The 17,736-nt window shown below is 44.9% G+C and overlaps 2 protein-coding genes across 5 annotated transcripts in view; both read left to right on the top strand.

Moving 5' to 3' along the window:
- The window catches only part of CASS4 (Cas scaffold protein family member 4), a 44,727-nt gene extending 37,595 nt beyond the window's left edge, over nucleotides 1-7,132 (top strand). For 2 of the 3 annotated variants that reach the window (XM_079945120.1, XM_079945119.1), the window contains 3 exons: nucleotides 667-1,974; nucleotides 3,155-3,232; nucleotides 6,234-7,132. In XM_079945120.1, coding sequence (XP_079801246.1) covers nucleotides 667-1,974; nucleotides 3,155-3,232; nucleotides 6,234-6,644 — 1,797 coding nt within the window. In that variant the 3' untranslated portion in view covers nucleotides 6,645-7,132. The remainder of the gene's footprint in view (nucleotides 1-666; nucleotides 1,975-3,154; nucleotides 3,233-6,233) is intronic. The other variant, XM_079945118.1, reaches the window with a different exon arrangement.
- An 8,019-nt stretch (nucleotides 7,133-15,151) lies between these two features.
- The window catches only part of RTF2 (replication termination factor 2), a 40,389-nt gene continuing 37,804 nt past the window's right edge, over nucleotides 15,152-17,736 (top strand). For both annotated transcript variants that reach the window (XM_079946161.1, XM_079946160.1), the window contains exon 1: nucleotides 15,152-15,275. In XM_079946161.1, the coding sequence (XP_079802287.1) occupies nucleotides 15,207-15,275 (69 nt within the window). In that variant the 5' untranslated portion in view covers nucleotides 15,152-15,206. The remainder of the gene's footprint in view (nucleotides 15,276-17,736) is intronic.

The following is a 17,736-nucleotide window of genomic DNA, read 5'->3' as shown; positions in this document are numbered from 1 at the left end:
CAGGGCTCGAACCTGTGTCCCCTGCGTTGGCAGGCGAATTCTTAACCACTGCGCCACCAGGGAAGTCCCTTGAGCTCAGTAGACTTTAGATAAATGCTTCTTCTTATTGTATACCTTGGAGACATGTTGCATCAGGTAGGTTTTTATTTGTATAAAAAGGAGGTGCCTTAATTTGAAATCTGTAATCATGTTTATCGTTGGATTCTGTCACATGTATAAATAAATGTACCTATGCCCAAGGTGGCAACTCAGCAGTGTCACAAAGGATGCATAGGAGTTTGTTAGATGGAAAGCAAGGGGTTGGGAAGACATTTAGAGCAGAGGAACCAGTTTGGGTAAAATTAAATATAGTGGTTCAAGAGAGCATTCTGTGTTCAGGGGAAGGTAAACAGCAAGGGTAGCTGGACTTTTAAGGAGGGTGGTGGCAGAAGCGGAGAGCAAGGAGGCTCAAAAGGAGGTTGGAGCCCGACTGTGAAGGGCTTGAGTGATAACAGCAGTGGGGAGCAACAGAAGAAGCGTGAGTAGGGGAGTGTCGATCAGATTTTTTAAGAAGCACAGTGCCAAGCACTTGGTGGGTCCTCAGTATAATACACATGTGTCACCTGAGTCGCTCATACTGTCTTTTTATTGCTCCTAAACTGGGTGACTTTGTGTGGTTTTTCACAGGGGCAGAGTGTTCCCCTGATGTCAAGCATTGCCTTAAGGAGAGGCAGCTGCAACACGTTGCCAAGCCCTCAGAAATCCGAATGGATTTATGACACGCCAGTGTCTCCGGAAAAGGCTGATGTAAGAAACGCATCTCTAAGCAGCTTTGTGGAAAAATCGGGGCACCGTGCTCTCCCCAGGTACATGTCCAGTTTTCACAGCCCTCAGAACAGCAGAGCAAGGACCCTCAGTCCACACCCGCAGAAAAACGTGCCCATGCAGAAAAAACTCAGCCTTCCAGAGATTCCTTCTCATAGCTTTCCACCACCCAGGGATGCATTCCCTTTGGATGAAGGTGTCAGCTACAAGGTCCCTGCAAGCTTTCTGATCTCCCGAGTGGAACAGAAGAACACCAGGCTGAACATTTACGACGTCCCTAAAGCAGTGCTAAGTGTCCCTCAGGCTGGGAAAGAGCTGGGAAAAGCCGATGGGCCTTCAGAAAATTCCATGGACCATAATTCCTCATGGTTCTCCGGACGGGCAGCATCGCCGTCTCCTGAGCCAGACGGCTTGTCCGTTTCCAGTTCTGACAGCAGAGCCAGCGTCCTTTCCTCATGCTCCTCCACGTCTAGCCACTCTTCTAGCTCCTTCTCGGAGGAGTCAGCCAAAGAGCTCCCCTTGGACCTGGACTTGGCCAAAGAGACAGTCACAGCTCTGCAGCACAAGGTGGACAACTCTGTCGCGGGCCTCTTGCTCTTCGTCAGTAGGCAGTGGAGGTTCCGAGACTACCTGGAGGCCAATATCCACGCGATCCGCAGGGCTGCCGACCGCATAGAGGAATCCTTGAGAGAATTTCTGGATTTCGCCTGCGGCGTCCGTGGGACCGCCTGTAACCTCACCGACAGTAAACTTCAGGCCAAAATTAGGGATCAGCTACAGACAATCTCCAACTCCTACCAAATCCTGCTTGAAACAAAGGAAAGTCTGGAGAGCTGCGATTGGTCCCTGGAAGTCCTTGTGACCAACAAAGTCCAAAACAGCCTGGATGACCTGGAGAGATTTGTCCTGACGGCGCGGATGGTTCCAGAAGACATCAAGAGGTTCGCCTCCCTCGTCATTGCCAACGGGAGACTCCTTTTCAAGCCGAACTGTGAAAAGGAAGACCCCATGCAATTGACCCCAAATGCAGAATTTAAGCTTGCAAAATCCATCTGGCTTCCCCAAAAGGAGATTGAATCATACCAAAGGAATGCTTCTTTTCAGAAACAAAGGGAAAGCAAACACCCTCCTGAACTATTAAAGAAAAATAGGACAGATGTTTGTGAACAGGTGAGTTCAGAGTGGTATACTATAAGGGGACTTTCCATTTTTATCTGGAGTGGTCACCAGTAAGTTAGATGATGAGAATCTGTTTTATCGTCTTTGGGGAGATAAGGGTTCCATTTTCCAGAAAATAAAATTCATGGAAGTAAAATTCTAGGTGAGCTCTTAGTAAGAAGTAAGATATGTATCTTAATATTAAGGCAGACAGGATGTCTTCTGGAAAATTGGGGTTTTGGGCTTACCTCTGATGCTAGGATTAGAAAGGATTTTGAAAACCTTGTGAAACCTGTTCTTTGAACAAAATGTTTCATCTCATCATCAAGTTTCTTTGCATTTTTCACAGTTGTAAATTTAGTCATTGTCAGTGTGTTTCTTAGAAACAGAAGAGGAACTGTAAACACTCTTCCAAGTTGTGCATGGTCCTAGCAGCCTCCAGACTCTAGTTACTCTTAGGAATACTTTGCTCCATGAGTCTAGACACTATAGAAAGAGACCCTTAGTTCAAGAATTGCAAGTTGCAGGGCTTCCCTGGTGGCACAGTGGTTAAGAATCAGCCTGCCAGTGCAGGAGACACGGGTTCGAGCCCTGGTCTGGGAAGATCCCACATGCCTCAGAGCAGCTAAGTCCGTGTGCCACAGCTACTGAGCCTGCGCTCTAGAGCCCACGCACCAAGAGCCCGTGCTCCGCAACAAGCCACTGCAATGAGAAGCCTGTGCACCGCAACGAAGAGTAGCCCCCGCTCGCTGCAGCTAGAGAAAGCCCACACGTGGCAAGGAAGACCCAACGCAGCCAAAAAAGAAAAAGAGAGAGAATTCCAAGTTGCAAGAAATGCAGCAGGTAACCTGGGGCCTGTGTCACGGAGATAACTCAGTGCTTTCAGCCCCAGTCTTGGTTTTCTGCTGACATGCCTGGAGGTGCAAGAGCTTTAACACACTCTAGAGAAGCTGGAAATTTGGTTATTTTTCGTTTCCCAATAAAATTGTGTGTCATTATATTAGGCCATGTTGGTAGGCAAAATTCAGCCCTCGGGCTGCTGAAGTCTCCTTTGTTGGAAAAAGTCATTACTAGGTAGAACCATCAACAAAAACATAACGAGGAATGCCCAAGTTATAAAGTGGACTTAAACAGCTATATAATAGTATAAAGACCATTCCAGTTGGTAATTTGAAGGGATTTTATGTTTCAGGAGTTGCCTAGCCTAGAAGAGAAAGAAACACCCATCTTGGAACAAAGGTTCGATGAAAACAAAGACTTAGAAACCCAGGTAAGCGATGATGCTGACTCTCCAATACTTCTGATGGACTAATAGGCTTCATCCCCAGAGATGTTTCCTGCTGTGAATAATTCAGGATTACAGCCCTGACCCACATGGGAGGAGACTTGGTTTTGTGACGGTTCTTCCTTTTTTATAATAGAAGGAACCCTGGGGATGAGCAAGTCCAATGAGCCCCAAAACGTGGACCATGGTCCTTTAACCATCAGTAAAATAATTCTAGGTGCTCTGCAAATTTATCACAGGAGATACTGACATGGCATGAAGTCACACGGACTCACATTCTTGTTGACATTTTTTCCCCTTTGGCTTAAACAATAGAAATTCATTTTCTCACAATTCTGGAGGCTAGAAATCCAAGATCAGGGTTCGTTTCTCCTCCGGTGTCTTTCCTTGGCTTGTACATGGTTGTCTTCTCCCTGTGTCTTCACTTGATCTTCCCTCTGTGCGTGTATCTGTTTGACATTCCCTTTTAATGTTTCTGATTACAACAGAAAAAACATTTTGGTTTGGGGCCTGTGTATCTTCAACATCTCTCTGACATTTGATCTTCTTCCTTTTTTTTTTAAATCAAAAATGTTATCATTGTACTTATTTTTCTTTGCTTACCTCCTATTAGTGGCAAAGGATAGTAGTTTTCCATTTACCAATTTTAAAAGTTTTAACTTAAGTAAAAACAGCTGATCACTTAAAAACAAGGATGTAGCTGACCGAAGTTAAGAGGAAGATGGAAAGGGCGTAATGTGTGAAGGTTTTCTTTGAATCACTGAAGCCTGGAAACCAATGAACCCATTCAACCTCCTGGCTGATGGGGGGTGGGAAGGGCAGCATGGGCGAGAAGGGACAGAGATATCCAATGATGTGGACAAGATTGTTTGCCTTCTCAGAGGCCAACTAAGATAATAACCCAGGCGTCCTGATGCTTCGTTCTGCAAACCCCAAACCCAAAACTTGGGGCCTGTCAGATGACTAAAAGTCATGCTATTTTGTTCAGCACGAAGTATGCCTTGGACCAGCGGTTCTAAAACCTGAGAGTGTGTCATAGTTTCCTATAGAGCTTGTTAAAACCCAGAGGGCTAGACCCCACCCCAGAGTTTCTGATTCAGTAGGTCTAGGGAAGGGCCTGAGAATTTTCTTCTCTAACAAGTTCCCAGGTGCTGGAGGTCCAAGGATCACCCTTGGAAAAACCCTGCTTTAGACTGACTGCTTCTCAGTGGGGGTGGCAGGGGGACCACTGACCATCAGGTGGGCAGTTCTTCACTGCGTGGGATGGACTGTTCAGCATCCCTAGCCCCCTGTCCACTGGTAGCCTGTAGTGTTCCCTGGTCAATGTGACAACCAAAAATAGAGATTTCCAACAGCCCAGAATAAAAATCATAGTACATTTTTGTTTACCTACAGGTAATACTCCCAAGCCAAGATGCCAACCTTCCAACGTCCAGATGGTTGCTCCTCATTTCTAGCCTCTGATGCATTCTTCTCATGCTCCCTGCCCCCCGAGAGCCCATCTCAACCAACACCCCAGGCTTTTCTTCCCTTTACCTGTCTATCTTAATCTGTTTGTGCTGCTACAACAAAGTGCCATAGACTGGGTGGCTTATAGACAATAGAAATGTATTTCTCACAGTCCTAGAGGCTAGGAATCCAAGATCAGGGTGCTTCAGGGTCAGATTCTGGTGAGAGCCCTCTTCCAGGCTGCAGACTGCCCACTTCTCATTGTATCCTCACCTGGCAGAGAGCAGAGGGTGGAGCAAGCTCTCGGGCAACCCTTGGAAGAGCACTAACCCCATTCCTGGGGGCCCCACCCACATGATCTCATCTAATGCTGGTCACCTCCCAAAGGCCCCATCTCCCAATAACTTCACACTGAGGGGTACAGTTTCATGATATGAATTTTGGGGAGACACAGTCAGACTATAACACTGTCTGAGTGCTTCTGAGCTGGGTGTTTTAAGACCGTAGGTTGATAAGAGTGCACAGTTTAATAGAAAGAATGAGAGTTTCAGGCTTGCTGACTAGGCTAAGAGCTCCAGATCTTTATTTTGCTAGTAGAGTGACCCTAGGCAGCCTCTTCTCTTCCGGAAGCCTCAGTCTCCTCACCTATAACCTAACAAAGGGGCTTTTTTTTTTTAAACTTTTTATTTTATATTAGAGTATAGTTGATAAAAATGTTGTGTTAGTTTCAGGTGTACACAAAGTGATTCAGTTATACATATACATGTATCTATTCTTTTTCAAATTCTTTTCCTATTTAGGTTGTTATATAATATTGAGCAGAGTTCCCCGTGCTGTACAGTAGGTCCTTGTTGGTTATCCAATTTAAATATAGCAGTGTATTTGATTATTACCTGGAGTAGGATTTCCACTAAGTTTGATGCTGAGAATCTTTCAATAGTGAACAGGCTTTTGTTCCACATTCCAGAAAATAAAATTCATGAAAGTAAACTTCTAAATAAAACTTTAATTAGCAAGTAAGATAAATATTTTAATCTTAAAGCAGATAAGTCAGTATATTTTTATTTCTTCTGGAAAGTTGGGGGATTCAGATTTACCTCTGATACTGGAACTAGGAAGGGTTTTTTAAATGCTTTAAAACCTGTTCTTTGAGTAAATTTTTAAATCTCACCATCAAGTTTTCTGCATTTTTTTTAAGTTATAAATTTAGTCATTGTCAACGAGTTTCTTAGAATGGGTTTCTAACAGTTTGTAGAGAGGCTTGAATACGATTTTATATGTATCTAATATGAATGATTTTATATATATAATGTAATATATAAAATTATATACCTGAGAGATAATTTATATGTAACAGTGCTTTGAAAACCTTAACATTAATTTCTTAGGCAAATGTTGCACTGTGGGGCTTCCCAAACAAAACTGTACTTTTTCTTACAAAAAGTCTAGCAAATTGAGCAAAAACAGGAAAAGAGAGACAACCACAGCCTGTCGATCGAATCTCTCTCTTATCCACTGTTTCCTTTCTCTTCTCTAGAATCCTAGCTCCCTTTGCCCCCGACCTTTGAGTCAGCAGAATCCTGAGAAGAAAATCCGCCTTTCTGAACACTGCCGCCTCTATTTCGGGGCGCTCTTCAAAGCCATCGGCGTGTTGCACAGCAGTCTCGGCAACGGCCAGCCCCCCGAGATCTTCATCGCGCAGAGCAAGCTAGTCATCATGGTCGGGCAGAAGCTGGTGGACACGCTGTGCCAGGAGACCCAGGAGAGGGACGTGCGCAACGAGATCTTGCGCGGCAGCAGCCGCCTCTGCAGCCTGCTCAAGGACCTGGCGCTGGCCACCAAGCACGCCGTACTCCAGCATCCCAGCCCCGCCGCCCTGCAGCACCTCCAGGCTGAGGCCAAGAAGCTGGAGCAGCACACGCAGCAATTCAGGGGGATGTTGGAATGAGCCTCCTTCCTCCTTCCTTCTCCGTGTTAACTTCTTCGCTTCAGCTTCACACCCACAACCTGTGCAAGTCTGTGCTCTGGGAAAAGCCAGCCTGGGGATACACCAAGGGGTGGCAACAGCCGTGGTGCCCAAACCCAGTATTACCAAGTGGCTGAGCAACCCCAGGACATTGGCTTATCCCACAGAGAGTCAGGGAAGAGAATCAGGTGTGAACTAAGGACCAAAGTTTTTAGCCTATCATGTAGGGCCAGTGTGTGAAATGAAGTTATAGAAATCAATTTTTATATTGGCTAAATGTGTGCGTGTTTTTAACGCATTCATTCAGTCCTTACTTATTGGGCACCTATTATATGTCAGATTCTAGGTTCTGGGCATATAGCACTGAGTCAGACTGAGGCTTTGCCCTCAAGGAGCTTACAGTCTAATGGGGAGACAGACAAATGATGAAGAAGTACATACACAATGTATTAGGTGCTAGGGAGAAAATAAGTAGGAGAAGCGGGGAGAGATTATTTTCAAACAATTTCTGTTGCATCTGATAGAAAATATAATAAGTTTTTCATTTTGGATTAAACTAATTCTGTGAGATTGGTACAAATTATGTATCTGCATCTTACACCAAAAAAAATACGTATATATATATATATTGCTATTTTATCTGAACCTAGTAAAACAGGCATGTTATAAGTAGCAGTAAATTTGCAACATAACATGTTCTGTTGGGTTCCCTATTAATTTATTTTGTACATTATAGGTTCTGTGTTGATAAATTCAGTATGTTGGATCATAAAAGGTTTACACCTCAGTGGTCTCAAATGTGTTACCATTTATAATATTATGTAAATACAGTCATGAATTGCAACATCCTTTGTAGCAATCTTTTCTTTGGAAAAGTCTTTGATCCGTGTCACTTGGGTTCTGGTACCAAAGCAACATGTTTACTTGTGTCATTTAAACGCTTCTCCCCAAAGTGTTCAAGGAGCTACAGAAGAGGCCAAGTTCGCATGCGCAAGGCTAGCTCAGGAAAAGCAAAGCCAGGAAGTGTGGTATAAACAGGATCCTTATCGCTGGGCACAGATCTGAGAGGGGCCCAGAGCTCCCCCCACCACCCCTGCAAGTCAAACCACCTCCTCTTCCTCTCCTTGTAGCTGGGGCTTTAGCTTACGTTGCTATGGTTACATCATCACTTCAAGTCTTCACATCTCCTACGTGCACCTCAGCCACTAGGCATCTCCAGTCTGGAAATCACCTGAAATGGTACTAGCTCCGGTTCCTACCTGCTACTTAGTAAGCTCTTTTAAATTGTTGACTGCCAAAAGACTAATTATTTTCATTGAGTTAGTCTCAGGGTCCCTAAAGAAGGACCCCGTCTTTGTGAGGCTTGGTTCCCTACACTAGAATGGAGAGAGCCACATTCTGGGAGCAGCTGTGATCTGTATCAGCTACGACTCCTTCTGTTACAAGGGATCAAAAACCATATCCATGCTCTCTTAAGCAATAAAGGGAATTTATTGACTCAAGTATCTTAAATTAATCCAGGGGCAGGCTGGCTTCAAGAACAGCTGGTTTTAGGAATCCCACTATTGGGCATATACCCAGAGAAAACCATAACTCAAAAGACACGTGCACCCCAATGTTCATTGGAGCACTATTTACAATAGCCAGGTCATGGAAGCAACCAAAATGCCCATCAACAGACAAATGGATAAAGAAGGTGTGGTACATATATACAATGGAATATTACTCAGCCATAAAAAGGAACGAAATTGGGTCATTTGCAGAGACGTGGGTGGACTTAGAGACTGTTATACAGAGTGAAATAAGTCAGAAAGAGAAAAACAAATATCGTATATTAATGCATGTATGTGGGATCTAGAAAAATGGTACAGATGAACCGTTTTGCAAGGCAGAAATAGAGCCACAGATGTAGAGAACAAACGTATGGACACCAAGGGGGGAAAGTGGTGGGGGGGATGAACTGGGAGATTGGGATTGACATGTATACACTAATATGTATAAAATAGATAACTAATAAGAACCTGCTGTATAAAACATTTTTTTAATTTAAAAAATTTTTAAAAAGAACAGCTGATTTTGGGTCCTCCAGCAGAATCATCAAGGCCCAATTTCTCAGTCCCACTCTCTCTGTGTTAACTCTCATGGTTGCAGGGTGGCTGCCCTGAGTTATGTCCTTCTTGGTTTGTGGCCAATGGGGAAGAGTCTTGATTTTTGCTTGGACTAGTTTAGATCAGATGCCTGCCCCTGAAAGCTCCATGATGAGAAGGGCATGTAATACCCAAGTTGTCCTAGACCTGGAATTCACCCCTACACACACACGCACACACACACACATGCACGCAAACACACACACACACGCGCGCGCGCGCACACACACACACACACACACACACACTCCCATGTGTCCCGAGAGAGGTAAGGGGATGGATCTGACAAGAACTGTGACATGTCTGAGATTTTCTCCTACTTCAAATTCACAAGTTAGCCTGTGACAACTTCATGAATGCTGAGAGAAGACACGAGACTGAGGTCAGAGGCTATGTCAGGGTCCCCAGGACGAGGTCCAGTGATTCGATAGGAGGATTCACAGGTTCCCACATATAGCTGTGCTCACAGCTCTGAGCCATCACGGTGAGAGGAGACAAAGCAAAATCGACAAAGGGAAAGCGCACAGGTGGCGGGGGGTGAAGTAGCAAGGAAACCAGGCTCAAGGTGCTGAGAGTCCCCTCCCAGAGGTCACACAGGACACCCTTAATTCCTCCAGCAGCGAGCTGTGACAAACACATGGGCAATGCTGCCGGTTAGGGAATCTCTTGAGAGCCTGGCCCCCAGGGTCTTCACTGGGGCTGATCATGCAGGCAGCCTCTGTGTGGCGTGGACCAAAGTTCCAGACTCTCCAAAGGAGAGCAGGCATCCAGCATGAATCACATCATTTGTACAAACAGTTTAGGCCCTGCACCATTCTTACCAACTCTGGGGATGGTGAAAACCCTCCTCAAATCCAAATTCCTATCCAAGCACCAAAGCCAACCTTGCAAGCAGGACTTTCTAGGGAGATTAGTCAGGCCTGTCATGTCAACTCTCCTGCACAGTCAGGGGGCTTTTCTTACAGCCTCGCAAGCAGCTTATGTTTCATCTTTGCATCATTTCCTCACATCCCTCAAGTCCCAGGGGCAATGCAAAGGTGGGCCCATGTGATGCTATGCACACAGTGGGTTTGCATCAAAGCCAAAGAAAAAAAACCCTGAACATAGGAAGCCCCAATCTTTTATAGTATCTGTGTAAACCTGACCAAGCTTTGCCTCAGAGGGAGACCTTATCTTTACGATATTGGACAGCAAACAATCCCGCCCTTCTGCTCTGGAGGGAGAGGTTATCTCTGTCTTCCAAGGGAGTTTGTTACAAACATCCTGGAAAGGATAGTCTAGAAAAAAATGTCAAGTCAATGCCTCTGCTCAGAAGATGTGCAGAAACACGAGAGACCCTTGGAGCGCTGTGTCCCAGCTGGAGCCCCTAGCAAAGTTAGCAATGGTGTTAGGAGGAGGGGTTGCTCCAGGGAGACACCAATAATTGTTTACTCCAGGGGGCAAAATGATGTTTTACACATGAGTGATAACAACAAGATGTATCTATTAAGGGATTACTATATTCCAGACACTGTTCTAATTCTTTAGATGTTTCAGCTCATTTAGTCCTTTAGAAGTGACATAGTCTCCAATAGGTAACGGACAGGTCCCAAATGGTTTCAGAATACTATGTATGTACGTATGTGAGTGGAGAGATCAAGCCATGGATAGAGCCAAAGAGAAAGAGAAAGACAGAGAGAGAAACACACACACACACGGATCTGGAGCTATATCTATATATACTTCCTTTTTTGAGGAGAGTTCAAACCAAGGACCTTTGTCAACAAAGTACAAAACCATTGGGTTTAAAATAATGCAAACTGCTGCTCTCAGCTAAATGTGTTTCCTTCCTTTTTTTAAAAGAGAGCAGTTGTGGGATGAGTTTCCACCGATTAATTCAATAGGAAAATTACTTCTGAAAAAAACCTGTAAATTAGGATAAAATCGTATTTTTTAGCTTTCAGCAACTTTTGGCTAAGTATTTTTCTCTAACACCCAGACTTCTGTACTGTTTCCTCTCCAGGTAGGAAGAGGAAATGGTGGGTGGTATGGTGGTGATGGTGGTGGTAGCAACTTGATCTCAATTAAGTTCAATTTCATCAGGAAGATGGAAGTGGTAAGAAGCCTTGTTTAGAGATCTCCTAGTGTGATAAGCACTGTGGACCCAAGCACCCAGTGGCAACTATTTTTCTTAACAAAGCATCTTTTAAAAACTTTATGTTCTCCCCAGGTAGGCACCCCATGTCTCCTGAAGCTGCCCCTTTGCAAAAGTTGCCCATTTATGTAGGTTATTTGCTAATGCCCTTTTCCTTTCATTCATTCAACATTTAGTGAGCACCTCCTATCTGCCCAGGCCTCTGCTGATCACTAGAGGTGCTGCAGGGGCCAAAGCAAAGACTCTGCGTCATGCAGCTTTCATCCCAGCTGAGGGAGATGGAAAACCAGGGCCAGAACCGGGTGAGGCGAGTGAGGCACTCTTTTTGGATGGAAAATGTAAGGGGGGCTCCCCCAAAACTTAGTAATCAAGATAAATTATACTTTGATGCCATATTTTAAAAATCTAAATCAATGCAAAAAATCCATGGTGAACAAGATATCAAAATTTAAATTTATAACACGGTATCAGTGGTGGGAAGTTCAAGGAAGAAATTAAATCAAGGTAGGGGGTAGCATGATGGAGGAGGCGTGCTCTTTTAGATGGAGAGGTCTGGGAAGATGACTCCGAATAGGGGACCAGGAGCTGAGTGATGCATCACTGAAGGGAGCTGGTCTGGCAAACATGGGGAAGAGTGTTCTGGAAAGGGAATAGCAAGGTGAGTGCCCAGAGTAGACGTACACCTGGAGAGTTCAACGGAGAGGAGCATGCCCGTGAGGCTGGAACTGAGTGAGAGATAGAGAAGAGAGTGACATGAGCTGAAAGGAATAGCCAGGGGCCACTTCATGTAAGGCCCATATAGTCCTGGAATATTTTGTTTTCGGCCGCACCGTGCGGCCTGTGGGATCTCAGTTCCCCGACCAGGGATCAAACCCGCACCCCCTGCAGTGGAAGCTCGGAGTCTTAACCACTGGACTGCCAGGGAAGACCCTCCTAGAATATTTTTAATATTTCACTAAAACTGCAAACAAAAAGTAATTTTTGTCCTGAGTTATCTCAGCAATCGATCCCATTTTCTACTTTATTTTATTTTAACCATCTTTGGGTTATCCTCCCAAGTGTAACTTTAAATGAGGCTGCGAAATTCTTGAAGAATCCTAGCACAGAGTTGTTTTTTTTTTTTCATGCTAACTCTTAAAGTGAGTTACTCTGCATATCAACTTTTTCCGGAAAGAATTCTTATTATTTATGTTATTTATTTATTTATGGCTGCGTTGGGTCTTTGCTGCTGCGCATGAGCTTTCTCTAGTTGTGACGAGCAGGGGCTACTCTTCGTTGCAGTGCACGGGCTTCTCATTGCGGTGGCTTCTCTCGTTGTGGAGCATGGGCTCTAGGCACGCGGGTTTCAGTAGTTGTGTCACGTGGGCTCAGTAGTTGTGGCTCTTGGGCTCTAGAGCGCAGGCTTAGTAGTTGTGGCGCACGGGCTTAGTTGCTCTGTGGCATGTGGGATCTTCCCGGACCAGGGCTCGAACCCGTGTCCCCTGCCTTGGCAGGCGGATTCTTAACCACTGCGCCACCAGGGAAGTCCCTCCAAACAGAATTTAAAACTGCACCTCTGGAGAGCACATGGGCAGAGCTAACCGGAAATCAAACCCTCAACAGTTTAGAAGTCTGAAATATTTGGGAACTACAGTAACACCCAGTAGAAGCATTTAAAGTATTGGTTCTTAACCTGGGCCTCGGGAAGTCATGAATGAAATACATACACGTATAAACTGTAGCAAAATTTCCTACATGCTTATGGATATTCTTCTGCGGAATAAGTCCAAAGTTTTCATCAAATTCTCCGACAGGTCCAATGACCCCAGAAAGGTTAAGGAATACTGATTTTGCTAGAGGGTAATGTTTTTCTCTTTCATGATTTCATTCCTCTCCTGCCCTTCAAGTTCACAGTTTGATCCAAGGATCAAAGTTGTCACCAAGGATCCTTGTAAGGGAATATCCTTTACTGGTTCATTCAGCAAAGGCAGTGGGAAGAAGCAGCAGATAACGAACCTGCTGCCCAGTGCGCTGGAAATGAAATGGCTCAAATCAAATAAAGCACGGAATACAATGCCTGACAGCTCTCAACACAGATTAGTTGCTACTGATGATAATAATCAACTTAGCTGTGTATAGTCTGCAACAAGAAGTACCTTAGAGACCAATACTCTAAAAAAAGAAACCAAGGAGGAAGAGAAAAAACATCCAGCTGCCTGAACTTTAATGCCCTGAGAGTCATCACCACTGGGTGTCATCAGCAGCTTTGCGGGGAGAGGTCAAGGATCCTGGCATCTGGGGTTAGATGGGCCTCATTTGAGGAAGCCCCTTCCTCATCTCCTACTCCTACTTCCTTGATGTGTGACCCTGACCCAAGACACCATGGACATCTGAGCCTCAGGTTTGTCCTTCGGGAAACAGAAGGCATTACACCCCCTACTAAGGTTGTGAGGACAGAAGGAAAGAATGTTTCCAAATCTCCCAGTGTAGGTAGAATCACGGTTTGATAAAGAGCAGCTATTTTTTTTTCTTTTTTTTTTTTTTTTCGGTACGCGGACCTCTCACTGTTGTGGCCTCTCCCGATGCGGAGCACAGGCTCCGGATGCACAGGCTCAGCGGCCATGGCTCACGGGCCCAGCCGCTCCGCGGCATGTGGGATCTTCCCGGACCAGGGCACGAACCCGTGTCCCCTGCATCGGCAGGCGGACTCTCAACCACTGTGCCACCATGGAAGCCCAAGAGCAGCTGTTTTTGTTTTTTCTGCCCCAAATGAATTCAGTGAGGGGTAGATATACTTGTCAGAAAATAGCACTGGTTTGAGAGTCTGTCTAAAGATCCTTGGGTTTTTGCTATTCTCTGTCTGATTTTCTGTCCATTGCTGTAAGAGAAAACTAATCTTAGAACCCATTCCCAGCTCTCACTGACTAGCTGTCTGACCATTGACGAGTGCTTCGATCTTTCCAGCCTTCTGTTTCCTCCCCTAGAAATGAGATTCTAGGTGTACTCATCAGTTTTAGGGGCTGCTTGTCACCTCTCTCTGAATGAGTCTGTACTTTCTTTTGGTTTATTGACTACTGAATAGTGAGTGTGCCAAAGATTCTTCTAGGCACTGAGGATGCAACAGGGAATAAATCAAAGTCCCTAGTGAGTTTACAATTCTTGTCATGGGCATAAAAATAAATCATAAGCCAATGAGAGGCCAGCTGATTAAAGGGTTTATTTTCTTTTAATTCCCATTAACTGCAGTAACAGATAACCCAATCTTATAGCCCTTGAAGTTTTCATATCCACATACACTTTATTTTCTGTTCCCAAGTGGGGAATATTTTCTGTTTTTTATGTTTCACTTTGGTCAACGTGGTAACATCCATTCATAAATGGTCGGCTTTACTCGCAGTGGATAAGCTTTCCCCTAATATTTGTAATAATTAAAGGAACAAATGGAGAGATGGTCAAGAGCATGAAAGCAGACAATCATGGATTTTAACAGGGGTTTTGCAAGGGATTTGTGTTCTCATTATAGGTATGATACAGCCTGTCTCTTGGAAACATCAGTGTACGTTTTATAACTATACCTGAGTCTGTTAATTATACCTCCTTTATCCTTTAATTTATTTTTAATTTTTTTATATACCTGCGTTTTAATAAGTAAAATATTTTTGCCTGGGCTTCAGTCTGCTGTGAATGAAATGTATACATGTACAGACTGTGTGCACTATTTCATATGTATAAAATATACATGGCAGTATCAGAAAGTTTCAGGCCTTAGAGAATCTTACTCCCCCATAATCTCATATAATATCACTTCAAAGGATTTGTTATGAGTGCTTAGGTCACAACTGATGCTCACTAAAAAGATACGTTCTCTTTTTGAACACATGAACGTTAACTGAAATAACAGTTCCATCCATATTCATCACTAACTGCACGAATAAAATGCAGCCCTTCCCTCCACGAGCTCCCTAGCCTACGGATGTCTGCCCAGAGTCAGACAGGCTGGGGCCCGACGGGCTGCCGCGAGGGAGTGAAAGAACGCTCCGCACCCTGCTTGGCACTCGAGGCCCATTCAACACTTTGCAGCAGCTCCCGCCGTGGGGCCACGCCCAGCGCCCAGCGATGTTCTCCATGGCAACCAGGGCGGGGCAAAAGCCCCACCCCACCCCGCCGCGTTGCGACGGGCGTTTTGCGTCACTGCGGCGCGCCGGAAGTGACTGCTACAGTCGCTAGGCAGCCCGGAAGTTGCGGCTGTAGGGGTTTACTTTGGACTCTGACTCCCGGCTTGCGATGGGTTGCGACGGGGGAACAATCCCCAAGAGGCATGAACTGGTGAAGGGGCCGAAGAAGGTTGAGAAGGTCAGTGACATGGGTCCAGTGGGGCCCGGGGGTAGTGGGGCACACGGACGCCCCCAGGGGGCGAAAGGAGGTGGGAGGGGGAGCCAGCGGGTTTCCACACGCAACTGTGCTCATTTATCCCTTTCAGAGAACTCAAGATTAACCACAGTATTAATAACGGGCCTCTATTGAGTGCGTGCTATTGCTGTTCACCCGGCAGTGCGCATAATATGGGGTATCTCATGTAATTCTCAAAACAGCTCTGCGGGTACATACTGTCAGAAGACATGCAAATTGAGGCTCAGGAGGAGAAAGTTGTAAAGCTAGTAAGTGGCAGAACCAGGATTTGAAGTCTGTCTGCTGCTAGTAACAGTGATACAAATGGCTGCTGTTTGTTGAGTTTTGTACACACTAACTTCGTTTTCTCAGTGAAGTCTTCTCAAACCGTTACCTATGAGATCAGGTCCTCCTCTTTTTTTTTTTTTTCTCTGCTGCGCTGCGAGGTATGTGGGATTTTAGTTCCCCGACCAGGAATCGAACCCGTGCCCCCTGCAGTGGAAGCGCGGAGCCCTAAGCACTAGACCGCGGGGGAAGTCCCCAGGTCCTCCTCTTTAAAACTATCTGACAACCATGTAGACTGCTTTCAGGTTGGTTAATGTTGATCTCAGAGGATGGTAAGCTCCTGGTGGCAGAGCCTGCACCTTTTACCCCCTCTACAACTAGCACAGCTCCTGGTGCAGTAGATGTAGTGGATAAATGAATGAGTGAATAATCCCTAATGCTCACCAGTAATTGAGCAAATTATGTATTATAATTTCCATGCTACTAACAGGGAAATTGAGTCAGTAGCATGACCAAGATCATGCAACTGGTAGGTAATGAAGCCAGGATTCACATCCAGTTATTCAGGATTTCAAAATTAGCACTAGTAATTACTTTTTAATAATAGAAGGTGTGTAAAGTACCTAATACAAGTGGCTGGCACATTGTGGATGGTCCATATGAGTCTCCATTCAGCAGCCAGAGAAGTCTTTTTTAAAGATAAACTCCACATATCAACTGTATTTAAACCACTCCAGTGGTTTCCCATTGTATTCAGAAAAAGAATCCCACAAGACCCTGTGTGGTCAGACAGGGTCTGATGTAATTACCTCATCTTCTGCCCTTCTCCAGCCCTTTCATTCTGTTCCAGCTACACAGGCCTTGTTCCTCAACCTGGAGTATAATTTCCTCAACCTGATATGTTCTTCACTGAGATAGTCATATCATTTGGGTTTTGTTTTTTTTTTTAACATCAATCAGTTCTTTACTCAAATGTTATCTCAGTCCACTGTAGCCAAAATACATCTCACTTCTGATCACTCTATCCTGTTCTGCTGCTTTATTTTTCTTTCTTTAAATAAAATTTATTTATTTATTTATTTTGGCTGCGCCGGGTCTTAGTTGCAGCATGTAGACTCTTAGTTGCGGCATGCATGCGGGATCTAGTTCCCTGACCAGGGATCGAACCCGGGCCCCCTGTGTGGGGAGCGTGGAGTCTTACCCACTGGACCACCAGGGAAGTCCCTACTTTTCTTTATAATGATTATCACTATATTTGTTCTTGTCTCTTTCCTATATGGACAGGGTCCTTGTATGTTTTATTTCTGTGACTCCTGTGATGTGTCTGCCACACAGTAGACACCCAACAAATATGTGGAATTTGAGAGTGAATGAACACCCAGGAGGATGGAGCATACCCTCTAATCATACCAACATGTGCAGACATAAATGCTGGGTAGTTACCACTTGTGTGCGAGAGCTTTTACCCAAAGAGTATTCAGCTCAGTTTTGTTAACTTGTGCCCAGAGCTGAAGAAGTAGCTTAATGAAAGGCTTGGCAAAGAATAGGTGTCAGAAGGGGATAGAAAAGAAAAAGGGTGATCTGAAACAACTAGAGTGCCCAGGCAGGATGGAGTTTTATTATCCTTATTCACTCAGCAAATACTTATTAAGTGCTTACCGTATACACCATTCTAGGCCCTGAGGATGCAGCAGGAAACAGAGTCCAGCCCTTGTAGAGCTTACATTTTCAAATAGGTAAATAATAACATTTGTTGATCACTCATGTGGTATGTTGGGTCTGGCCCAAAACATTACTCAAATTTGATACCTTGCCCTGAAAAGAGTGACCCTAGAATAAATGTTTTCAGAAGTTTTGGGGGGACCAATTTTTAAATTCCTGGGCAAGGAGTAATCTGGAAAGTAGATCCTAAACTTGCTGAACATGGCTTTTTATTTTTTTTAATTGATTTTTTGTTAGCTGCGTTGGGTCTTTGTTGCTGCGCGCAGGCTTTCTCTAGTTGCAGTGAGCGGTGAGCAGGGGCTACTCTTTGTTGCGGTGCACGGGCTTCTCATTCCGGTGGCTTCTCTAGTTGCGGAGCACGGGCTCTAAGCGTGGGCTTCAGTAGTTGTGGCTCGCGTGCTCTAGAGCGCAGGCTCAG

The sequence above is a fragment of the Stenella coeruleoalba genome (assembly GCF_951394435.1).
Source record: "Stenella coeruleoalba genome assembly, chromosome: 15".
In the NCBI taxonomy this organism is placed as follows: Eukaryota; Metazoa; Chordata; class Mammalia; order Artiodactyla; family Delphinidae; genus Stenella; species Stenella coeruleoalba.
The sequence above is the reverse complement of the archived record's forward strand: the minus strand, read 5'-3'. Positions and strand labels throughout refer to the sequence as shown.